Here is a 19,402-nt window from a genome sequence, read left to right as displayed (position 1 = left end):
CACTTTTATAATACGCAGTGTTTGCTAATCTAGAATTTGCATTATTTAAAGGTTCAGTTGGAAATTGCTGAAACAGCACCATGGCTGTGGGCCACCCTGGGGCTTAACTCTTAGCAATAACAGTTGCTAAAAGCAGAGAGTCAGCAAGCAGTTGAGTCAAAAAATGCTAAAGTCTTATCTGAACAACCAGGTGACCATGTATGAAAACTAGCAGTGCATTAAAGGCTTGAGATTTGGTGTTCAGAAGTCTCTTCTTTAGGACAAACATCAGGCTTGGTAGCTGTAATTCCCAACCGAAACTTTATATGCAATTACCAAAATCTAGGCTAGAATAAGGTTCTCCAATGGCAGCATGAGGGGGTCACTACAGAAGACGAAATGGTCATATGGCTCATAAAAGTGCCTCACAACTCATTTTATCAGAAAACACAAACCAAATAAAAAATCTGAAACACAAACAAAAAACAAAAGCAAAGCCAACACAAACAATATGCCCAATCAAAACACAATACCCACAGTGATCCAACAGCATTTCTGTCACTTGCATCAATGTGAAAACTTTGCAGGAACATGACCGGACATGGTAATGAATCAGTGCTGCACCGGTTGCCACATTGTCCATTTGCAAATAGGTTTTACTGCAGATGAGGCATGTTTTTGATGTCTGGCAATTTGGCGCAGATCATTTTTCACATTGCTGTGCTTCTGTACAAAAGTGTATTTAAGTGTATCTGTGTATTTTATGAAGTTTTGGTACAGTGCTTTTAATACTCAAGAATCACTTAAGTTGTGTCCTCACATTATTCTAAACAAGTTACAGCAATCTACTTGTACTCTGAATGTTACCGTAATCCACTTACTATAAGCTTTCAACAGAAGCAACAGACATAATCCAATATGAAGATGATATTGATTTCCTTTGATTGATGCTCTCTGTCTATTAATGCTGATTGAAGTCATCAAATTCTAAAGGCTAACAGTAAACTCCAAAGTCTATGCAGTAGCAGCTGGGACGGAATAGATGAGAATGAATGTCAGGGATAGTGAGGAAGACTGAATTATGTCTTGTATATGTTAGCTAAGCAAAGCTAACCACTGGAGGTAGATAAAGGGGTTGTAAGCCAACCATACCTTCACCTGCTCCTGATGTCCCAGGAAGTCACAGGTCACAGGAAGGTCACATGGAAAACAGAAAGAAAAGAGAGAATATTAAGAAGTGGTGTGTGTCACTGGAGTTAATTTCCCAGCAATGCAAGATGTTCAGAACTGACTATCAAGATAGGAAACACATTGGATATCCTGTTACCCTTGTTAATATACGGTTCAGTTCAGTAATATAGTCTTCACTGAGTTCACTCTGAGTCTAGTCTCAAACTCAGATGCGCCACCCAAAGAGGTCTGATATCAATTCTATGCTAAGATGGCCACAACTGTCTTAGTTTTGTCCCTTGAGTTGTGATTTGCATATCTGTTTATACAGACCTCTGTGCATTAATTTTAATCTGTCTAAACAGATCTAAACAGATTTAGTTTGAAGTTAACGTACAACTGTGGCTTATGCTTTTAGGAGACCATACTGTTGTTACACAAAAATTTAGCATCATGCAGAGGAATATGTTTCAAAACATGGCTATTATTGAAAAATCTGTAGGTTTTCATGTTGGATGAGCAGCTAACTAGTACAACACTGGACACCGAGACTCTTAATCTTTTACAGTTGTTTTGATCCTCTTCTGTAGACGATGTTAGTTAGTGCATGTCAGTTTGTCAGAAATATATTTTAACCAAATGCCAGTCTAGCCTATTTAGCGATAAAAGCCACACAGCCTCTGCCTTCTCAGTTATGCCCTTAATAATGTCCATGGTAACACAATCATGTTAAGGTACACATTTTCAGAGTAGCAAGGTAGTTCTTTCATCTTCCCGTTATGAATTGCAAAAAATATTTAATTGGTGATTTCAGTACTTGACCTTGAACAGTTAACTGAGTACTTGAGTACCTGTGCAGATCACTAGATTGAAGCTGAATTGACCTGAGCTGACAGAAAGAATCAGAAATGGAATCGTTTATTCCAACAAGCCAAAAACCAAAATAACAGACTATAATTTCTCTATAGTAAAGCAAAATTCCTCCTGAAATGGTCTTGCTAGATCTTTGTAGAATGTATAAAGCACGTTTGGAGCAATCATCAATATTGAAATGTGTTGGATTGTCCAGTGGGGCATGTCATACATTATTAAAACAGTAGGATTGTTGGTGGGCCTTTAAGTTAGGTATCCTCTGACCATCAGCCTGGTGACATGTTGAGTCAATTAGGTAATGCAAGAAACATCCACTAGCTCTTTTAATTTGAAGGATTTCCATTCAAAGTATACTCAAGAGTTAGAGCCATTAAGCTCCAGGGTTTCTGCTAGCATCAGCAACATGGTACCCACTATGAAATATTCAAATGCTGGCTAATAGCACTCCAATCGTCCTCTGCTGACTGCAAACAGGATAGAGCCATAGGATGTGAGGGGTCTAATGGGTCTCAAGAACATTAGCGTTTACAGACTTGATTATTCCCTCTTACTAGCTTTAACAAACTGAGGAGTTTGTGGTAGAAGGGAACATAATAAGCTTCCTTGAAATGACCTAATCCAGGCCCTGAACAGGGCTTTAACTTTTGAAAACACAACAAGACAGTCTACTTTAATACAAGGAGTTATGACAGTCGTAGCTGGTTTTGTAGACAGGGGCTCAGTCCCTTCATCTATATATACATACAAAAGCTTTAATCTTACTCAGTTAAAACTTGTCGTGTACAGGCTGCTCATAACCTTCCGAAAACCCTTAGTGATTCATGTTCTCATTTCATGTTAAGGCCACTTGGGTCGAGGACAGGGTAAGTGCATTACTCTGAATCAGCCTTCAGCTTTAGTAATTTCACTTAGCTAGACTGACCATGTCTAGACACTAATAATGCACTAAACCTGTATTATATTCCAAGAGAGAGAAGGAAAGGTGGGGTTGCTTTGCCTAATTGCTTGTCAAGGATCTGCTACTGACCTTGAAGCCTGAGTTGAGTGAAGAGTTAATGTACTGGTTGGGCAGGAAAAAAAAACTTCCTACACTGGCAAATGGCTTGTGCTTCATCAGAAGACACACATTCCCATTCTTCAGAAACTTCAGAAGACTCAATAAATTAAATCTCAAGAGAACTTCACAGCAGCATGGAGGATCAACAGGAATAAGGTTCCCAAATTGTCTTGAAAGGGAATTCCACAGATTTTCAATAGTTCTGCATAATTAAATGGTTAAGGTGGAAACAAAGTCAAGACTGGTTTGATGTGAAATGCTCTGTTCTAGAGAAACTTACAGTGTCAGAATTGTTCACAGTGGTGGGTTTTAATACCTCTAACAGCTGTAGACACTGCAACCTTTGAATCTGTGAATTTCTCTTCAACTAACCATTTCACATCAAACCACTCTGAATCACTGTTTACATCTTATTGATTACATTATGTTAAAACTTTGGAAAATCGGTGGAATTCCTTATACACACAGCATGAGGTGTTCATGCATTCTGCTGGGGCATCAATAAATTAATTTTAACATGTGATGTAAATTAATACATTTTGCACAAGTAAGACTTTATTTGCAAAAATGAGAAATTTTTTCATGCTCTGTTCAATTTTTGGGAAATTTTGCAGGCGTCATGAACTCACTCAAAAAGTCACTGTTGTCTTTGCTGTTGGCATGGCACCAACCAAGATGAGAGATCAGCTGTGTCCTAACAATTAGAATTTAGAATTAATCTTGCTTTGCCAAGTGTGGTGTTAGAATTTTCTATAGTAGCTCAGAGTTATGGAGATCCAAGCCGTCTTTAATATTCAGCTGCTGAATAAGGTGCACTCTGCACTATTTTCACTAAATTCTAATTGTGTTGTGTGGACAGTATTGATGTGAAAGTATCAAATTAGTTAGAATATTTCACATTTTTGTGTTGTTTACGTGTTGCACATGTGTGTATTTGCCTTGTAACAGAACATAGTAAACTGAATATCAATCACACATTTGCATTCTTGTTAAACTACTAGAAATTTATGCAAAGCTTATCACTGCATAGACACAGGAAAGCTGTCATTATTCGTTTTACACAATGTTTCATAGAAGTTTATTATTAAAGGGAAATCCACTGATTTTGCATAATTGCATCATATAATTAAATGGTTGAGATGTAGAAAAAGTCATTCAGAGTGGCCTTATGTGAAATGCTCTGTTTTAGAGAAGCTTATAGAATCAGAACTATTAACAGCAATGGTGATAGAAACCAGACATCTGATGAAGTTAATGCCTCTGAAAGCTCCCTCACAGGACGTTATTACATGAAATGGTATGAATACTCAGTGCCTGAGTCATGGTGGAGAGGTACATGCAGGTCATAGTAAGGCAAAACAGACCCCAAAGAAAATGTTGTTTTTTGGATTTATCACTATTTGACCATCATCAAAATTACATATAAGACTCAGAGGACACGTAGATTTGCCCATCGTTTTGGATGGTAAATACAATGAGAATACTTGCACTGTATTTGGTACAGAGTTGTAAGCCATTCTGAACAACTTTCTACAATTTATTCAGAAATTTTGAAACATCAGTGGAATTCCCTTTTCAAGTCCATTAAAGCATCAGCAGTGAGAAAAGATATTTAGTAATTAAGCAAACCATGATGGAAGAAAAGTGAGGCTCACTCATAATGAACACGTAACAAATGAAAAAAAAAAACAACAACAAACTGCAATGAAAAAATGTTGCTTTGCGTTTACTTCCTAAAAAGTGTACATTGATTTCATGTGAATGTAATATACTGAATGAACCTCATTGCAGTCGTTTATTTGACTTACTTTTGACAAGAATTGTGTTGATGTACTATATTTCATTAATGTGGAACTGATGTACACATTTGAATGAAGTAAATTCAAAACAACACTCTTTTACCATGGTGAAAAATTGTTACAGCAGGCCTAGTTCTCACCAACTTTTAGCTGTGGTCATGCAGCAGGGATGGACAAAGGACTTTCATTGGACCTTTTCCAGAAAATTCTAGATGTCTTTCATATTGTTTCTTCTAAACTAGAAACACTGAAAATGATGACTGAGGCAAACCTGCTGGTAAAATAACCATCTCAAATATAGTTCGTCTGTCCATCCTCAAGGAGGAAAAACCTGGGCTGAACCCAAAATCAAAGCTGAAGCTGAAGGGTTAAAGAGCGCCAGTGACAAAGCCAAGGAAAGGAGGCAGTGGAGGAGGCAGGTTGTTAAAGCTTGCTAAAGCAGTCACGCAATTCACACTGGAAGGGCATACCAGACACAACATCCTCCTGAGGCGAGACAGTCTTAGGCTCCGTACCCTCTGTGATAGGCTCTTGAGAGTTCACCTCTGGTTTTGACCCTTCTGTCTCCTCTTTGAAAGAAAGGCCATCTTGTAATTAGCACAATACACTGTAACTGAAGGAGTCAAACTGAACCATCAAAATTCTCATCAGCAAAAGAAGATTTAATGTAATTAGCAACAAAAATCTTCAATCCTTAATTTGATACAAAGTAAAAAAATAAAACAAAAAAAAGAAGAAACCATGTTTTCAGTGGTTGGTAACTGCCTTATTAACATGCCTTGTCTGCTTGTCCGCATGTTTATGCCAAAACACATGACGTAAAACAATATTTCCCCAAGCTTAATGAGCAACTCATTAACCCCCATATGTCTGTAGTTATTACTCTCAAATATTATTTATGTGATTATGTAATTACGTAATTAATTAGGTAGCTACACAATTAATAACATTTATATTCAATTGCATGACAAAATTAAGAGAATTTCTTATCTTGCCTCAATAATAAGTCACAAGTAATAACAGTGATCTCTAAAAGATAAAATGTTTAAAGCACTCTCAGGCAGTGGTCGTCTTAAAATTTTAAAAGCTAGGCCTAAAGAGGTATTACTGTTTTTAACTCTGCCTGTCAGTAAACTTGGACAAAGCTAAGTACAGTCATATGCAAAAGTTTGAATACTTTGAATACCCTTGGCATTTTAAGTTTCCCTTCTACAGGGAAAAAACATAAACTACATAAAGAGTTTTAAATACTGAAAAAGAATGTGTTAAATATGTTAAATTCAGCAAATAAAGTGCATAAAGCATATGTACTTATTTTCACAAATAAACAAAACTTGCAATTTGACCAGAGGTGCCTAAATATTTGCAAACCTTTGTATGTCCTGATGGAATTCTGTGAAAAGAAGCAGATGTCTGACATTTTCCTCAAAGCCATTTGTACTGAACACTGGGGTTCATAAGTGGGATATCTGTATCTGTTTTTGGGCTGTGAGCCCAAGCAAAAGTAAACGGAACTTGACCTTTTTTACTGACTCAAGGCCAGTCCCTTTCATCCAAATCGTCTACTAATAACAAGTCAAAGAAAAACCACAAAACTGATCTCAACTCAGCAGAAAAATCAACTAATACACCTCACTAACCCAGATGTTTTGGGTTGCTGTAAACACAGTGGCATAATGGTAGCAACACTGTTGTTTATATTAGCACTGATAAGCTGCTGGGTGTGTTAATGCTTATCTGTTGCTGTTGACATCTCCAACAACAAGTTCTGGGCTCTGAAAACACACAAACACTGAGGCAAATTCCTCTTTGAGCCATAGTCACACTAGACATTTGCAGTTTGTGTTGCTTTGAGACTGAGACTGGACCGCAGAATTAGCAACAAAAAACAGTGGGGTGACATTTGTGCAGCTGTGGTTAGCCGCGGGGCTAACACAGGAGAACAATAAAAACATAAAAGCAAACATAATTATAGCAGGTAACTATATAGTCGATACAACAAAAGGTTGTTTGTAACTGGTGTGGTTGGTGGCTGCAGGGTGACATGCGTAGTTGTAGTTAGCCAAAGAGCTAAAGGGCAAGGATGATTCCAATCCTTTTCCCAAGCAAGTCTTTTAAAATTCTTGACAAGTGGTTTAGGTTCTTTATACATGCTACGAAGAGGCCTCAACTGAAATTCAGTGTTGCATCTTCCAGACATAAGAGGTTCTGACTTCCCGGATATTAAAAAGTTTTACATTGAAAATTCACAAACAAAATATTGTTTACAAAACTTGCTGTTTCTTTACACTTTAAATCAGTACGAAACATTGTAATTAACACTGTGAAAGCATGGAAAATAAGGTAGGTAGGCAAAAAGGAAGGTACATCTAAGTTGACTTTATTTATAATTAAATATGTGATAACCTTCCTACCATTACAGATTCTCATTTCCATCTTTGGGCATCGAGTGGTCTTTCGTACTTGAGATTCAAGGTTTTCGGAATTGATGTAAGGGTGTTTATTGTTTGGGTTAGCAAATGACTACATTGGCAACAAGTTTAAAAAAAAACTGCAATGTTTTAACATTTTGTGCAAGGAAATGTATTTTATAACAATGAATAACAGATACCACACCCTCTTTAGCCTGTTTGTTTTTGAACATATATGTATTTAGACTACTTGACACATCTATTACATTCAAATATCTTTCATAAAATCTGAGAGCCTTTTCTGGTGCATACTGGTTCATATGTCTCAATTATTACAATAAGAGCATTTATATTTCATTATACTATTTTTTAAATGTATGTAAGCTGGGTAATTTTTTTCTTCATTTTCCCCCTCCACCCCATGTTGAAAGAAACTTAATAAACATAATAATATTAAAAAAAAGCTAACATGGAAGTTAAGCTGGCTAACCTGTCTATTACAAACAGTAAAACCACAAACAAAAAGATAACTCTATAGGGTGTGTCTTAAAGTCCCAAAAATGTTCCACTGTAACTTTGGTTCCCTGAAAGCTCCAATAATGGACCATAAAAACCAGTGAACATCAAATGTTTACAGTGCTCTCTGACCGGAAACTAGTAACACGTCTCCATCTCAACATTCAGAAAGTTTGTCATTGTCAATTTTCTACTAACTGAAATGTTCATAACCACCTGTTAGCTACTTAGCTCATCATTTGCATTTGTCAAATTTAAATGTATTTATATCATATAATCTAAATATGCCCTATTTAGTTTTATATCAAGATTAAGTGGCCCTTATTAGTCCCACAATGGGAAAACTTCACCTCTGCATTTAACCCATCCATGCTGTGAAACACCATATATATGCTAGTAAGCGCACACACTAGCGAGCAGGGAGCACACTTGCCCAGAGCAGTGGGCAGCCCTATCCGCAGAGCCCAGGGAGAAGTTGGGGATTAGGTGCCTTGCTCAAGGGCACTTCAGTCACGTACTGTCGGCTCAGTCACATACTGTCGGGGATTGAACCGGTGACCTTCAGGTCACAGGGCTGGTTCCCTAATTTCCAGCCCACAACTGCCCCATGTTTCAGTTACAGTTGCCACTTATTGCTTAGGTGGGCCATGGTTAGCTTGACGCTAATAATGCTAATGAAATTAGCATTGTTTTAGCAGCATTAACTGAATGAAGAAAGGCTTAACTGCATTAAATACAGCTATATGTGACTGATACAGCTGCATCTGAGTCTCAGTGTAAAAAACTCAAACCTTCATGAAATAACTGGAACATCTTACTGTAAAAAGTACAGTATGGCTAAGCACTGGCTGAGCTTCCCCATCTATGCTGTGAAGAATTACATCAGTGTGTACTGTTTCTGCATCTGTGTCACATTTAGCGTCAAATATGTATCATGCAGTCTCCCTTTTATGTACCTATTCACAGTCAGTGGTGAAGTACTCTATATAATGAGTAGTGCTATTGGCTGAAGATACACATTTGTGTATTAAAGCTCAAAGTTGAAACCAAATGTTTTACCCCACGGGAGTTTGGGACACAAAATTATTGATCATTGTTACAAATTCCATATTTTCTTTTTTGCTTGGGAAATTTTGCTGATAAATGCTAGTGTGACCAGACCTTTAAAACCTCACTGGAAAAGCCCTTCAACAGAATTACGATACATGTTCATTATAAAAACAAGCAGTGGAAAAAGAAATTATGTGGTCTTGTCACTCGTCACTAGAGCTACACAATTTATATCAACATGTAGCAGAAACTTCAGAGAACCCTTACCAGACACTTCATGTATGACAGTTAAAGCTAACAATCTTATTGTGACTAAGAGTATAAGGTTGCACTGGCAATTAGCTTAAGACTGTTTCTGTCAAACTTTCACAGTGTAAGCTATTTAAATTTCTTTTATAACATTGTGTGCTCTTTGTCTGCCTCTGACCAAAGCTGTGGAAACTGTAGGAATATTCTACGCCCTTACTAACCTTTGCCCTTGCTGTCCCCTGGCCCCACATGCACTGCCATCCCGTTCTTCATACCTTCCTGTGGGCCATCATTGACAGTCATGCTGGCCAAGGCAGACGCCACATTCTCCCCAGAGGAGTTCATCAGGTCCTGGTGGTCCATTTCGAGATATTTTCAGTCTAGACGGACATGAAAAGACAAATTGGTAATGATGGCGTTATATAGTGTTATCTTGGGCACAACAGCTGTCACAGCAAATCAGTCTCAACTTGTCGTCCTCGTAGGCCACAGCCCTGAACATTGTATAATAGTATTCAAAAATTTGGAGCCACTTATCATAATGAGCCCTGTTATTTCAATAAGAGTTTGGGTGCTTCTGGTCAAAATACATGTTTTGTTGATAGTGAGAATAAGAAAACATCCTCTACAAGGAACATATCATACATATAAGTAAGTAAGTAAGTAAGTAAGTGATACTGTTTTGATCCCACAACCGGGGAAATTCCACCTCCGCATTTAACCCATCTGTGAAGTGAAACACCACATACACACTAGTGAACACACACACTAGGGGGCAGTGAGCACACTTGCCCGGAGCGGTGGGCAGCCCTATCCACGGCGCCCGGGGAGCAAATGGGGGTTAGGTGTCTTGGACTGTCAGCCCTGGGGATCAAACCAGCAACCTTCCGGTCACAGGGCCAGATCCCTAACCTCCAGCCCACGACTGCCCAAAATTTTAATATTAATGCACAATTACTGTTTATTTGCTGAAATTAACATGTTGAAACTAAAAATAAAACATAAAATGTGGCCTGTGCAAAAGTTATGGCATATTTCATTTTTGTGTTTTATTTATTTTTCCAATATATTAAACTCAGCAAATATACACAGAAATTATGGAATAAAATTTAGACAACAGAAAGTATTTTTTTTCAATGTTCATTCTGAACACCTAAAAACCTACTTAATTCTTTGTAGAATCCTACAAATTATTTGAAACCTTTAAAAGTGTAGAGTACTAGCATCATATTATAATCATTCTATACATTTTTTTTACATTTGTAACAAAATTGGTTTAACATTACAGAACACAATGTTTCCAAACGTTTGTACAGTGATTTAAGTATTCTGCATTGTAATACACTTTTTAAAGTCCCTCAATTAAGCATGTAGGACATGTAGGGACAATACCTACAAGTACAACTCTTCTTTAATAATGTGATATCTCAATGCTGTGCATCCAACAATAAAGACAGCATAGTGTCCTTTCATACAGTGATGTGCAAAGTCCAGAGACCATGCTTTCATTTACTTAAGTTCCAGTTAAAATTCACCACTATAATATTCATTTTTCAGCATCAGACGTCAACAACTAAACACAATATTCAGTATTTTTCAACATATCAGCATTTTTCAGTGCACTTTATAGCTCAGCTTAATAAAAGTTTTCCTTCTTTTGAGGCGATTTGCTTTTCAAAGAAATCTGCAGAAATGTTTTACATTATCAGTCCAGAAAACCTCACTCCATAACTTAGATGTCTAGTTTCTATGTTCTAATGCAAATTTTCTTCTTTTTTCTCAGTAATAGCTTCCCAACAGCTACACATGGCACTGCACACTCATGGCACTAATGTGTCTTCTCACAGTAAAAGAACAGACAGATCCACGTGTAGATTATTTCAGATCTGAAGCAACAGTGTAACTTGATTTTCTCCTTTCTCTCAAAGATCAAAGCTCTAAGTGCTGTTTATCTGATGGTGACAATGTTGGTCTACCAGGTCCTGCATGGCTGTTAGGATTCTCATTCTCTTTTATATCTAATATTTGAACTCCTTGAATTTTGCAAACTCCTGTTTTTAATGTACTTTCCTCTTCTTTATGCAAATGGAATCTTACATCTAATCTTCTCAGAAATGTCTCATTTAGCTTTTTTAGATGCACAGGAGAAACTAATTTGAAGGCAGCTAAGGTGAGTCTGGGTAGTTGTTGGTGTGAATGTAAGTGTCTGTTTGAAGGGGAACAATGTCAGAGACTTTGGAAACAGCCTTTTTTGGGAGGACACAGCTGGAACTGGTTGGTTCTAAGATTGGAAGGATGAAAGAGTTAAAAAGATGGCAAGTGCGCAAAAGAGTGGACAAATATTTTGTTCAATATGTTTCCTGCAATTTTTCTTACACTGAGAAATGAATAACTTGTACTTAATTGTGATCTTGACTTGAAACAGAAGTGTGGTTTCTGACTTTTGTACGGTACTGCACAGTTATAAAAAACAGAAAGCTCCATTCACTATCATCAATGTGGACATGCTCACGGCCCAAATACGCTGGGGCCATTTGTTGAGTTAAAGGTGACAAAGTCACAGACCCTGAATGTATTGCTGATGATACGTTAGGTAAATGGCGCAATACAGCTGCCGCTTTACATTGGTTTTCTGTTAGTTTTGTATTGTTTGTGTGTTTGTTTTGATGTTTGCCTGAGAAGGCAACCCGAGCCATCATATCCACTGAGATACTGGCTGAGAGCGGTTTTCAAAATGTAGCTCGGGGGCTTATTGGACTGGCTGTTTGTGTAACGCTGCATCGCAGCTATTATGCGGCCTAGACCGGCCACTTGCATGACGCTGCAGGGTTCTCTGAACCAGTGACCTAAACGATGCGAAATCGCATGACCTGTGCTGGCTGCTTGGTTGACACTGCACTACAGCTCTGAGGCTGCCTGGACTGGTGGTGTTAGGCTGCAGGAAAATGCTACTCTTTTGTGGCGAAGGACATCTTCAGCCTTCGAGGCTTCCCAGTCCAGCCTCCTGTGTGATGCACTGTAGTTGCAGCATGAGACTTTCCTTCACCGCTAAGGACTCTTTCCAGGTTAACTAGCTGAGTGACTTTGTGCTGTGGTCACTGAAATTTCTTTAGCTAGCTGTGGGAACCCTGGAGTGTGTGTGTGTGTGTGTGTGTGTGTGTGTGTGTGTGTGTGTTATGTATTGTTGATTATGTATTGATTGTAAAGCGTCCTTGAGCATGGGAAAGGCACAACATACATAAAAGTGATGATGATGAGTGATGATGAAGAAATGTTTGGTGTAAAGCAGTGATATGGCATGTAGTGGTAACAAACTCTCTTCCTCAAACAAGATTTCCGGACAACTTCCTGTATGAAACAACGGTTCAACGGTTACATTGCTTAAGCAAAAATGTAACTGACATGTTTCATAGAGATGGTTCTAAAATAAGTATTTTTCTGTGCATTATATAGACATTCATATCACATCTCCTTTAGATAGAAGATCAGAGCGTTTTTATATGCAAGACATTAAAGATTGCTTACATGGTGATTTCCTGCATTCCACTTTAAGGGAAGTTCATTTTAAAATACAAACCGCAACCAGCACATCCTGTTCTTAATAAAGTGCATGGTTTTGTTTTGTAGGCAACGCTGACACACTGCATGTATATTGCTCTGCTTATATGTACATGTCAGTTTGTTTATATGTAAATCTGTGTGTGAATGGTTATAGGTGTGTGTGTAGGCTTGTTTATATGATAAGCGTTGTTGTGTATATGTACACGCGCGTGTGTGTGTGTGTGTATTTCCTCTTCTCTGTACAAAGTGCCATGACTGGTTGTTTAGCGGTTGTACTGACAGGCTGCTGTCAGCCTGAATTCCACTAGCACCATGTCTGACCTGCAGATGCAGATACACACACACACACACACACACACACACACACACACACACACACACACACACACACACACATAAAGAAAAGGAATAATATTATATAAAAGTATAAAGAATAACTACAGTATTGGTTTCTCTTTCTGTATATGATTAGTGGTCAAAACACTATACAACCAAAAGTATGTGGACACCTTTCCTAATTGTTTGGATCAGGTGCTTGAGTCACAGCCATTGCTAGCAAGCGTATAAAATGAAGCACATAGTGTTGCAATCTCCATAGACAAAGACTGGCAATAGAATTGGTAATACTGAAGAGCTCAGTGACTTTAAAATACTCTGTCATAGGGTGCCACATTTGCCACAAGTTGGTTCATAAAATTTCTGCCCTGGTCACCTGTAAGTGCTATTATTGTGAAATGTAAGTGGGTAGGAACAACATCAGGTCAGCTTTGAGCTTCAGCTACTCACAGAGTGCTGAAGAGCATAGAGCATAAAAATGGTCTAGTCTCTGTTGCATGCCTTAGTACAGAGATACAAACTGTAAGCAACATCAGCACAATAACTGTGTGTCAGGACCTTAATAAAGTGAATTCCCATATGTGGGCAGTCGCACACATGCACAGAATTGCTACGTGCAATGCCAAGCATCAGCTGGAGTGGTGTAATGCTTGCATCCACTAGACTCTAAAGCAGTAGAAAATTGTTTTCTGGAGAGATCAATCACACTTCACTGTCCGGCAGTCTGAAGGGCGAAGTCTGAGGAATGGCAGGAGAACACTACTTACCAGAACACATAATGGTAAAGTTTGTAACAGTAAAGTTTGGCTGAGGAGGCATAATGGTCTGTGGCTGTTTTTGAGGCTTTGGACGAGGTAGCTTAGTTCCAGTGAAGTTTAATGTTACTGCTACAGCATACAAAGACATTTTCAACAATTATATGCTTACAACTTTGTGGCAACAGTTTAGGGAAAGCCCTTTCCTGTTTCATTATGACTGTCACCCAGTTTACAAAGGTCCATAAACACATGCTTTGACGAATTTATTGCAGAAATAATAGGGTGCACAAAGTTCTGACCTCAACCCCACTAAACATCTTTGGGATGCACTGGATCCCAACATTAGTGCCTGATCTCACAAATGCTGTTCTGACCAAATTGGCACAAATTCCCACAGACACTCCAAAATCTTGAAATCATGAAAAGTTTTTACTGAGTTTAAAATAAAAAAAAAACACTACACATCACAGAAACAAAACTTAAATTATAAAATATGCCTTTAACATTTGCGCAGGCAACATTTTATACTTTTTTCCAATATCTTAAATTCAGCAAATAGTCCGTAATTGTACATTTAAATGTGCTAAGTAAAACATTTGCTGAACAACTTGTAAAGTAGCAGGATATAACTAACTAAACATTAGTGAATATATACAACTCAAAACCTAGCAGTACGTAGCTAACTAAACATTAGTTTAATATACACAACCCAAAAATTAACTGGACACACAAAACTCAACATTTAGCGTCTATACCTAACAAAAAAATAGATGGATTTCACTCAAAAGTAGTTGGAGATCAGGGAAACAATGCTTAAGGTCACATTGTAGGGAGATGAATAAACTGAGCCAAACCAGAAACTGTAAACTGAGCTTTAAATGCAAAGACTCACCAGATGGTGGGCGTCCATTGAACGTCATTTCAGGTTTAGAACTACTTGATAAATATCCAGAGAAAAAAAAAAAACTTAACAGTGACAAACAACTACTGACACATGTTCAGTGCCTTAAAACAGTCTTCTAGAATTTTCTTTTCAGGCTGCACTTGTAATGTTGTTTTTAAAAATGACTAAAATATATTCAGTTCATTTGTAATCAGTAGTAGTGGATGCTGCATTGTAAAGAACCAAACAGTTTCAAACACCCACATCATGGGGTGGGATCGCTGTTGCTATGCAACTGTAGACCTGCCTGTCTGTGACCCCTATAAGTCAGTTTTTCTTTCACCATGCTTCTGTATGTCTCTCTGACAGTGCATGTGTGTGTTGTGTCTGTCTGTCAGTGTGTATAATGTCTTCTGGCCATTCGTCTGTCCTCAAAGTCACTGTGTGTGTGTGAGTGTGCGAGTGAGTAAGTGAGTGGATTCGTCCTCAGACATTTTGTGTGGCAAGTCCTCAAGAGAACAAAGGGCAATATGTGAAATAAACTTAGCTGAATTTACAGCATATTGTATCCAAACTAATCAAGAAAGACAGTCCAGTCATGTTTCAGAGGAAACCAAATTTGGTGCTGAGAGTTTTTCCCAAGACATTTAAAAACACTGACATCGCTGCCTGAGCAGGGAATTAAAATCTCCAGTGTACAGGGCTGTAATATTACCCTGTATACTGTGGAATTACTATGACCCAGTGAGTTATAACCCTATTTAGAAGCTCTACAGAGCTCTGACATAACCCCTGGCAGCAACCTTTGAGGTGCATGCATGCTATTGAGTGATGCGTACATAAACATCAGTGGATGGACCTGAACTGCACCAAGCAACACGTCAGCAAAGTAGGATGACAAGCAGTAGTAAAAATGCTCATTCCAAAATCTGCTATGCCAGTACTTTCAAGCAGAGGTAATAGCAGTAGTGAGTGATCTACCAGCTGGAATTCCTTCTAACGTATTCGTTTTACTGGTATGCCACAAATAAACCAGATAGCACAATGTACACACAGTGCAAACACTCTCACACTAGCACTTAATATTAGTCCAGGTTGTTAGCACTTATTATTAGTCCAGGTTGTTGAGAGCAAACACTAGAGAGATATACATAAGAAACCATCAGTCTCTTGGTGCTTTTAGCATAGCAGTTTGCTATTAAATGACTGTAGAAAACAATAACTAGCATAGTTTATGCCATTTTTATTTTTATGCTTCTACACAATAAAAACATATTAAACTTACTTCAGTTGTTAAATATGGTAAATATGTTAAAGGCAAATGGGTATTCCAGATTAATAAGCCACTGTTACAAGAATAGGTATTCTTAAGCATCTAAAATGGTCGTATGGAGGGGAAAAAAACTAATTATATGTGTTTGGCTTTATTTGTGACACACAACACTGTTATTTTCAAAATAAATATTTTTAAAAGTATTTGTATATATATATATATATATATATATATATATATATATATATATATATACTTTAGATAGAGTTAGTATCAGTTCCAGAAGTCAGGTTCTGCAGACACTTGAGGATCAGGGAATCAGGTATCGTTATCAAAAGGGAAAAGTGGTCATCCCACCAAAAGTATGGGTGGGATGCACAATTTATTTATAGACAGGTCGCTTTGATTCAGGTTTAAACAGTGAAGTTCTAAGCCAACAATGGCAGAACCATTTCAAAATTTATTTCAATGCTATGTCCATAACGGTTGCTGGGTCTCGGTGACAGCCCAGAAGCACAACCAGAATAGAACTCAAATTAGCAGGGGGGCTTTGCCCTGTCACTCTCATCATCCTCAAACTCAGCAGGAACTAACCAGCACCATCAGCGGTGTTATATTAACAACTACTGTGTAGAGATTTTTGATAAAATCAATGTTTCTCAAGCTGGTATTGGCAGCAAAAGGCTGTGAAAAACAGAAGTAACGCACTAGGCAGCAATGTGCAGTTTGCTCACTAGATAGGGAGTGAGGACAATTAGGAGAGTATTAAGAGTTAGCTAGCTAATTAGCTGTTTCTGTTCTTATATATATTTGCTTTTCTTTCTTTTTTTAGTGTTTAAAATACTATTCTGGTGTACCATGTCCCAAAGAAGGCCATGTAATATCAAATAATGTGGGACAATTTATCATGATATGAGTTTTAGCTTGATTCTGCAGGTGCTTCATTTTATTTTCTTTTTTAATTACTAGCCCACTTAAGTTCCCAAGGGAAAATGTGAGGTGAAGGACATACTGGCAGTAGTACCAAGATTTGCATGCTGGCAGGGACGAAACCCATGACCTCTTGGGACATGGCCAAGCTTCTGACCACCAGCTTACCACCATGCTTAGCCCTGGAGTTGACTGAGAGAGCGTCTGGGACAGGAGTGGCATAACGCCCAGTGCAGCCCCCTCACTGCATCCATTATTCAAATAGAGCTGTGATAATCAGAAAACACCATTCACTCGGCCATCTGCACGCACAGCTCTGCGCTAGACCAGCCGCAGCCTCAACGAAGGCCCAGCAGGGACAGATTTATTTACTAAATATTCAACTGAGAGAGCATGGTGGGGGGAAGATGCAGCTGAGGCACTTTAAACAGTGATTCTGTCCCCTGTGAACTACTGAGCTAAACTCAGTTGGGGAATATGCTTATGCCCAGACTGAGCAAAGACTCGGCGCTCAGTTCGAAATGAGATGATGCCCTATGAAATTTGTATGAAATGTTTGTGAAATCAGAATGCGATGCTAAACAAAATAATGTGGCAAGTGATGACATTACCAGTTTCCCAGTTAATATATTTCCCTGTTTCTTTTTTATTGAATGACTGGATGCTTATAAGAGACTGATGTCATTATTATGTTGTGAATATTATTCAGTACTACTATACGTATTTTCATTTTGCAAGATTTTCTTTTCTAAGTTGCCAAGATTTCATATTTTTTTCTTTCAAAGACAATTATTTTTCCCCTGCAGGACAGGTGCCAATATGTAATTACTATCTATAAAGAACTGAGTCTGGAAACTACAGTAGATATGTCCACTAGTATGTATATCATCACTTATAAAAGATATGAGGATTTTTCATTGGTTCATTTATGTGGTTTTTATGTTACTTTCACTTTTACTCTTTAATTATAAGCATAGTAAAATCTTTCAAAGTTACCATTAATCATTTCATTTTACATTTTAGGAGGTGGTTCAGCTTAAAATCAGATTCGGGGGGGGGGCTGATCGACTCTACTTTTCCAAGGCTCATCCATATTTTACCTAAAATTCTTCTCATAATGCTACTTTGGTGCTAGAAATAGACGCAAGACTAATAAAAAAAGACCTGGGACCATTACTCAATAACCAAGGCCTAGGTGCACGTCTGTACTCATGTCTTGTATCCCCTCAACAGAATCCTCAGCTATCAATTATTGAGGACAAGAAATTTAATTTAATGGAGGGTAGAGGACTGTATGTTCCAGGCTTAATATAGCTAACAAGTAAGGGAAGCTTATGGCTAGATGTAAAACTGGACAAACGTTTGGACAAAATATTGGCTGCTGATACTGTTTTTAAGCTATATAAGCAAGGACATGTCTATTTGAGACTACTCAAAAACTCAACATGGTTCGAGGCATGCCTCAACATTCATTTAGCAAGCAAACTTCAGACACCAACATATCTTGGCTTATCAAGCACATTTGTGGTAAAGAGAAAATTGCCTAACTTTAATTTTTGGCCAAACAGCTACTTTATACTCAAGAATCTTTCTAGTAACGATTTCAGGCTACAGCTTTTTGTCGAGCACGTGCTTGAACAGAATCTCAAAGCGAATAGGATCCTTTGGCTTTTGTGCCAGTTGTCAGACCAGCCTTTGTGTTTCTATCCTCTAAGTCAGCTTGCTGGATTGACAACTGAGGCTTTTCATCAAGCTGAGCATGCCAAAGGACTAGCCAGGTCCGCCACACTGTGCGCCTGTGTCTGGCCACTGCAGGGTGGTGGCTGGCCCTTTAAGGGATCTCTGGCTGTCTGCTGGATGGATGAGCGCCTCTCCTCTTTGTGTGGAGAGTTGAAATGAAATGGGCGCTGAGAGGGGAGTGATGAGGGGACGAAGCAGAGCAGACATGAGAGCAAGGAGAGACGGAGAGCACGGCACTTCAGCTATGATCGATAATCAGCCATGAGGTCTAGAGAATGGAGAGGAGGATTGTGGGTTTAAAGGTAGATAGATTGGGCAAAGATAAAGAAGTGGGGGCTGGGAAGCAGAAGCAACCCACTCCTCTCTCTTCAATTCATTAATATTTGTTTCTCTTTTTTTTTGTCTATTCAATGTACTGACTGGGTGTGTCTGGTCAAAAGAGTTACTACATAAATATTATCAGGGCTTAGAAACACACAGCATGTAATTAGATAAAGAATTTATAACTTCTGTGGTCTGTCTACATTAAATCCATCCATCCATCCATTTTCTAAGCCGCTTCTCCGTCAGGGTCGCGGGGGGATGCTGGAGCCTATCCCAGCAGTCATCGGGCGGAAGGCAGGATACACTCTGGACAGGTCGCCAGTCCATCGCAGGGCTCTACATTAAATGTTTTTCTTAAAGTTAATGTTGTGCACCTAAAAAGTGATTTCATTCCATTTAATTTCCTTGATTCAAACACATCACTACAATACATCAGATTCATGTCATCAACAGCGATTTGTCTTTTATTATTTATTCAATAATTTCATGCAAA

General features: G+C 38.3%; 1 protein-coding gene across 11 annotated transcripts in view; it reads right to left on the bottom strand.

Moving 5' to 3' along the window:
* The window catches only part of maptb (microtubule-associated protein tau b), a 55,466-nt gene that overhangs the window by 22,536 nt on the left and 13,528 nt on the right, over positions 1-19,402 (bottom strand). For 6 of the 11 annotated variants that reach the window (XM_037538512.1, XM_017717365.2, XM_037538519.1 and 3 more), the window contains exons 2-4: positions 9,326-9,484; positions 5,349-5,447; positions 1,132-1,143 (exon numbers count right to left, since the gene is read on the bottom strand). In XM_037538512.1, coding sequence (XP_037394409.1) covers positions 1,132-1,143; positions 5,349-5,447; positions 9,326-9,467 — 253 coding nt within the window. In that variant the 5' untranslated portion in view covers positions 9,468-9,484. The remainder of the gene's footprint in view (positions 1-1,131; positions 1,144-5,348; positions 5,448-9,325; positions 9,485-19,402) is intronic. The other 5 variants (XM_037538526.1, XM_037538530.1, XM_037538546.1 and 2 more) reach the window with 3 other exon arrangements.

The sequence above is a fragment of the Pygocentrus nattereri genome, chromosome 1, assembly GCF_015220715.1.
Source record: "Pygocentrus nattereri isolate fPygNat1 chromosome 1, fPygNat1.pri, whole genome shotgun sequence".
In the NCBI taxonomy this organism is placed as follows: domain Eukaryota; kingdom Metazoa; phylum Chordata; class Actinopteri; order Characiformes; family Serrasalmidae; genus Pygocentrus; species Pygocentrus nattereri.
This window is presented reverse-complemented; position numbering and strand designations above follow the sequence as displayed.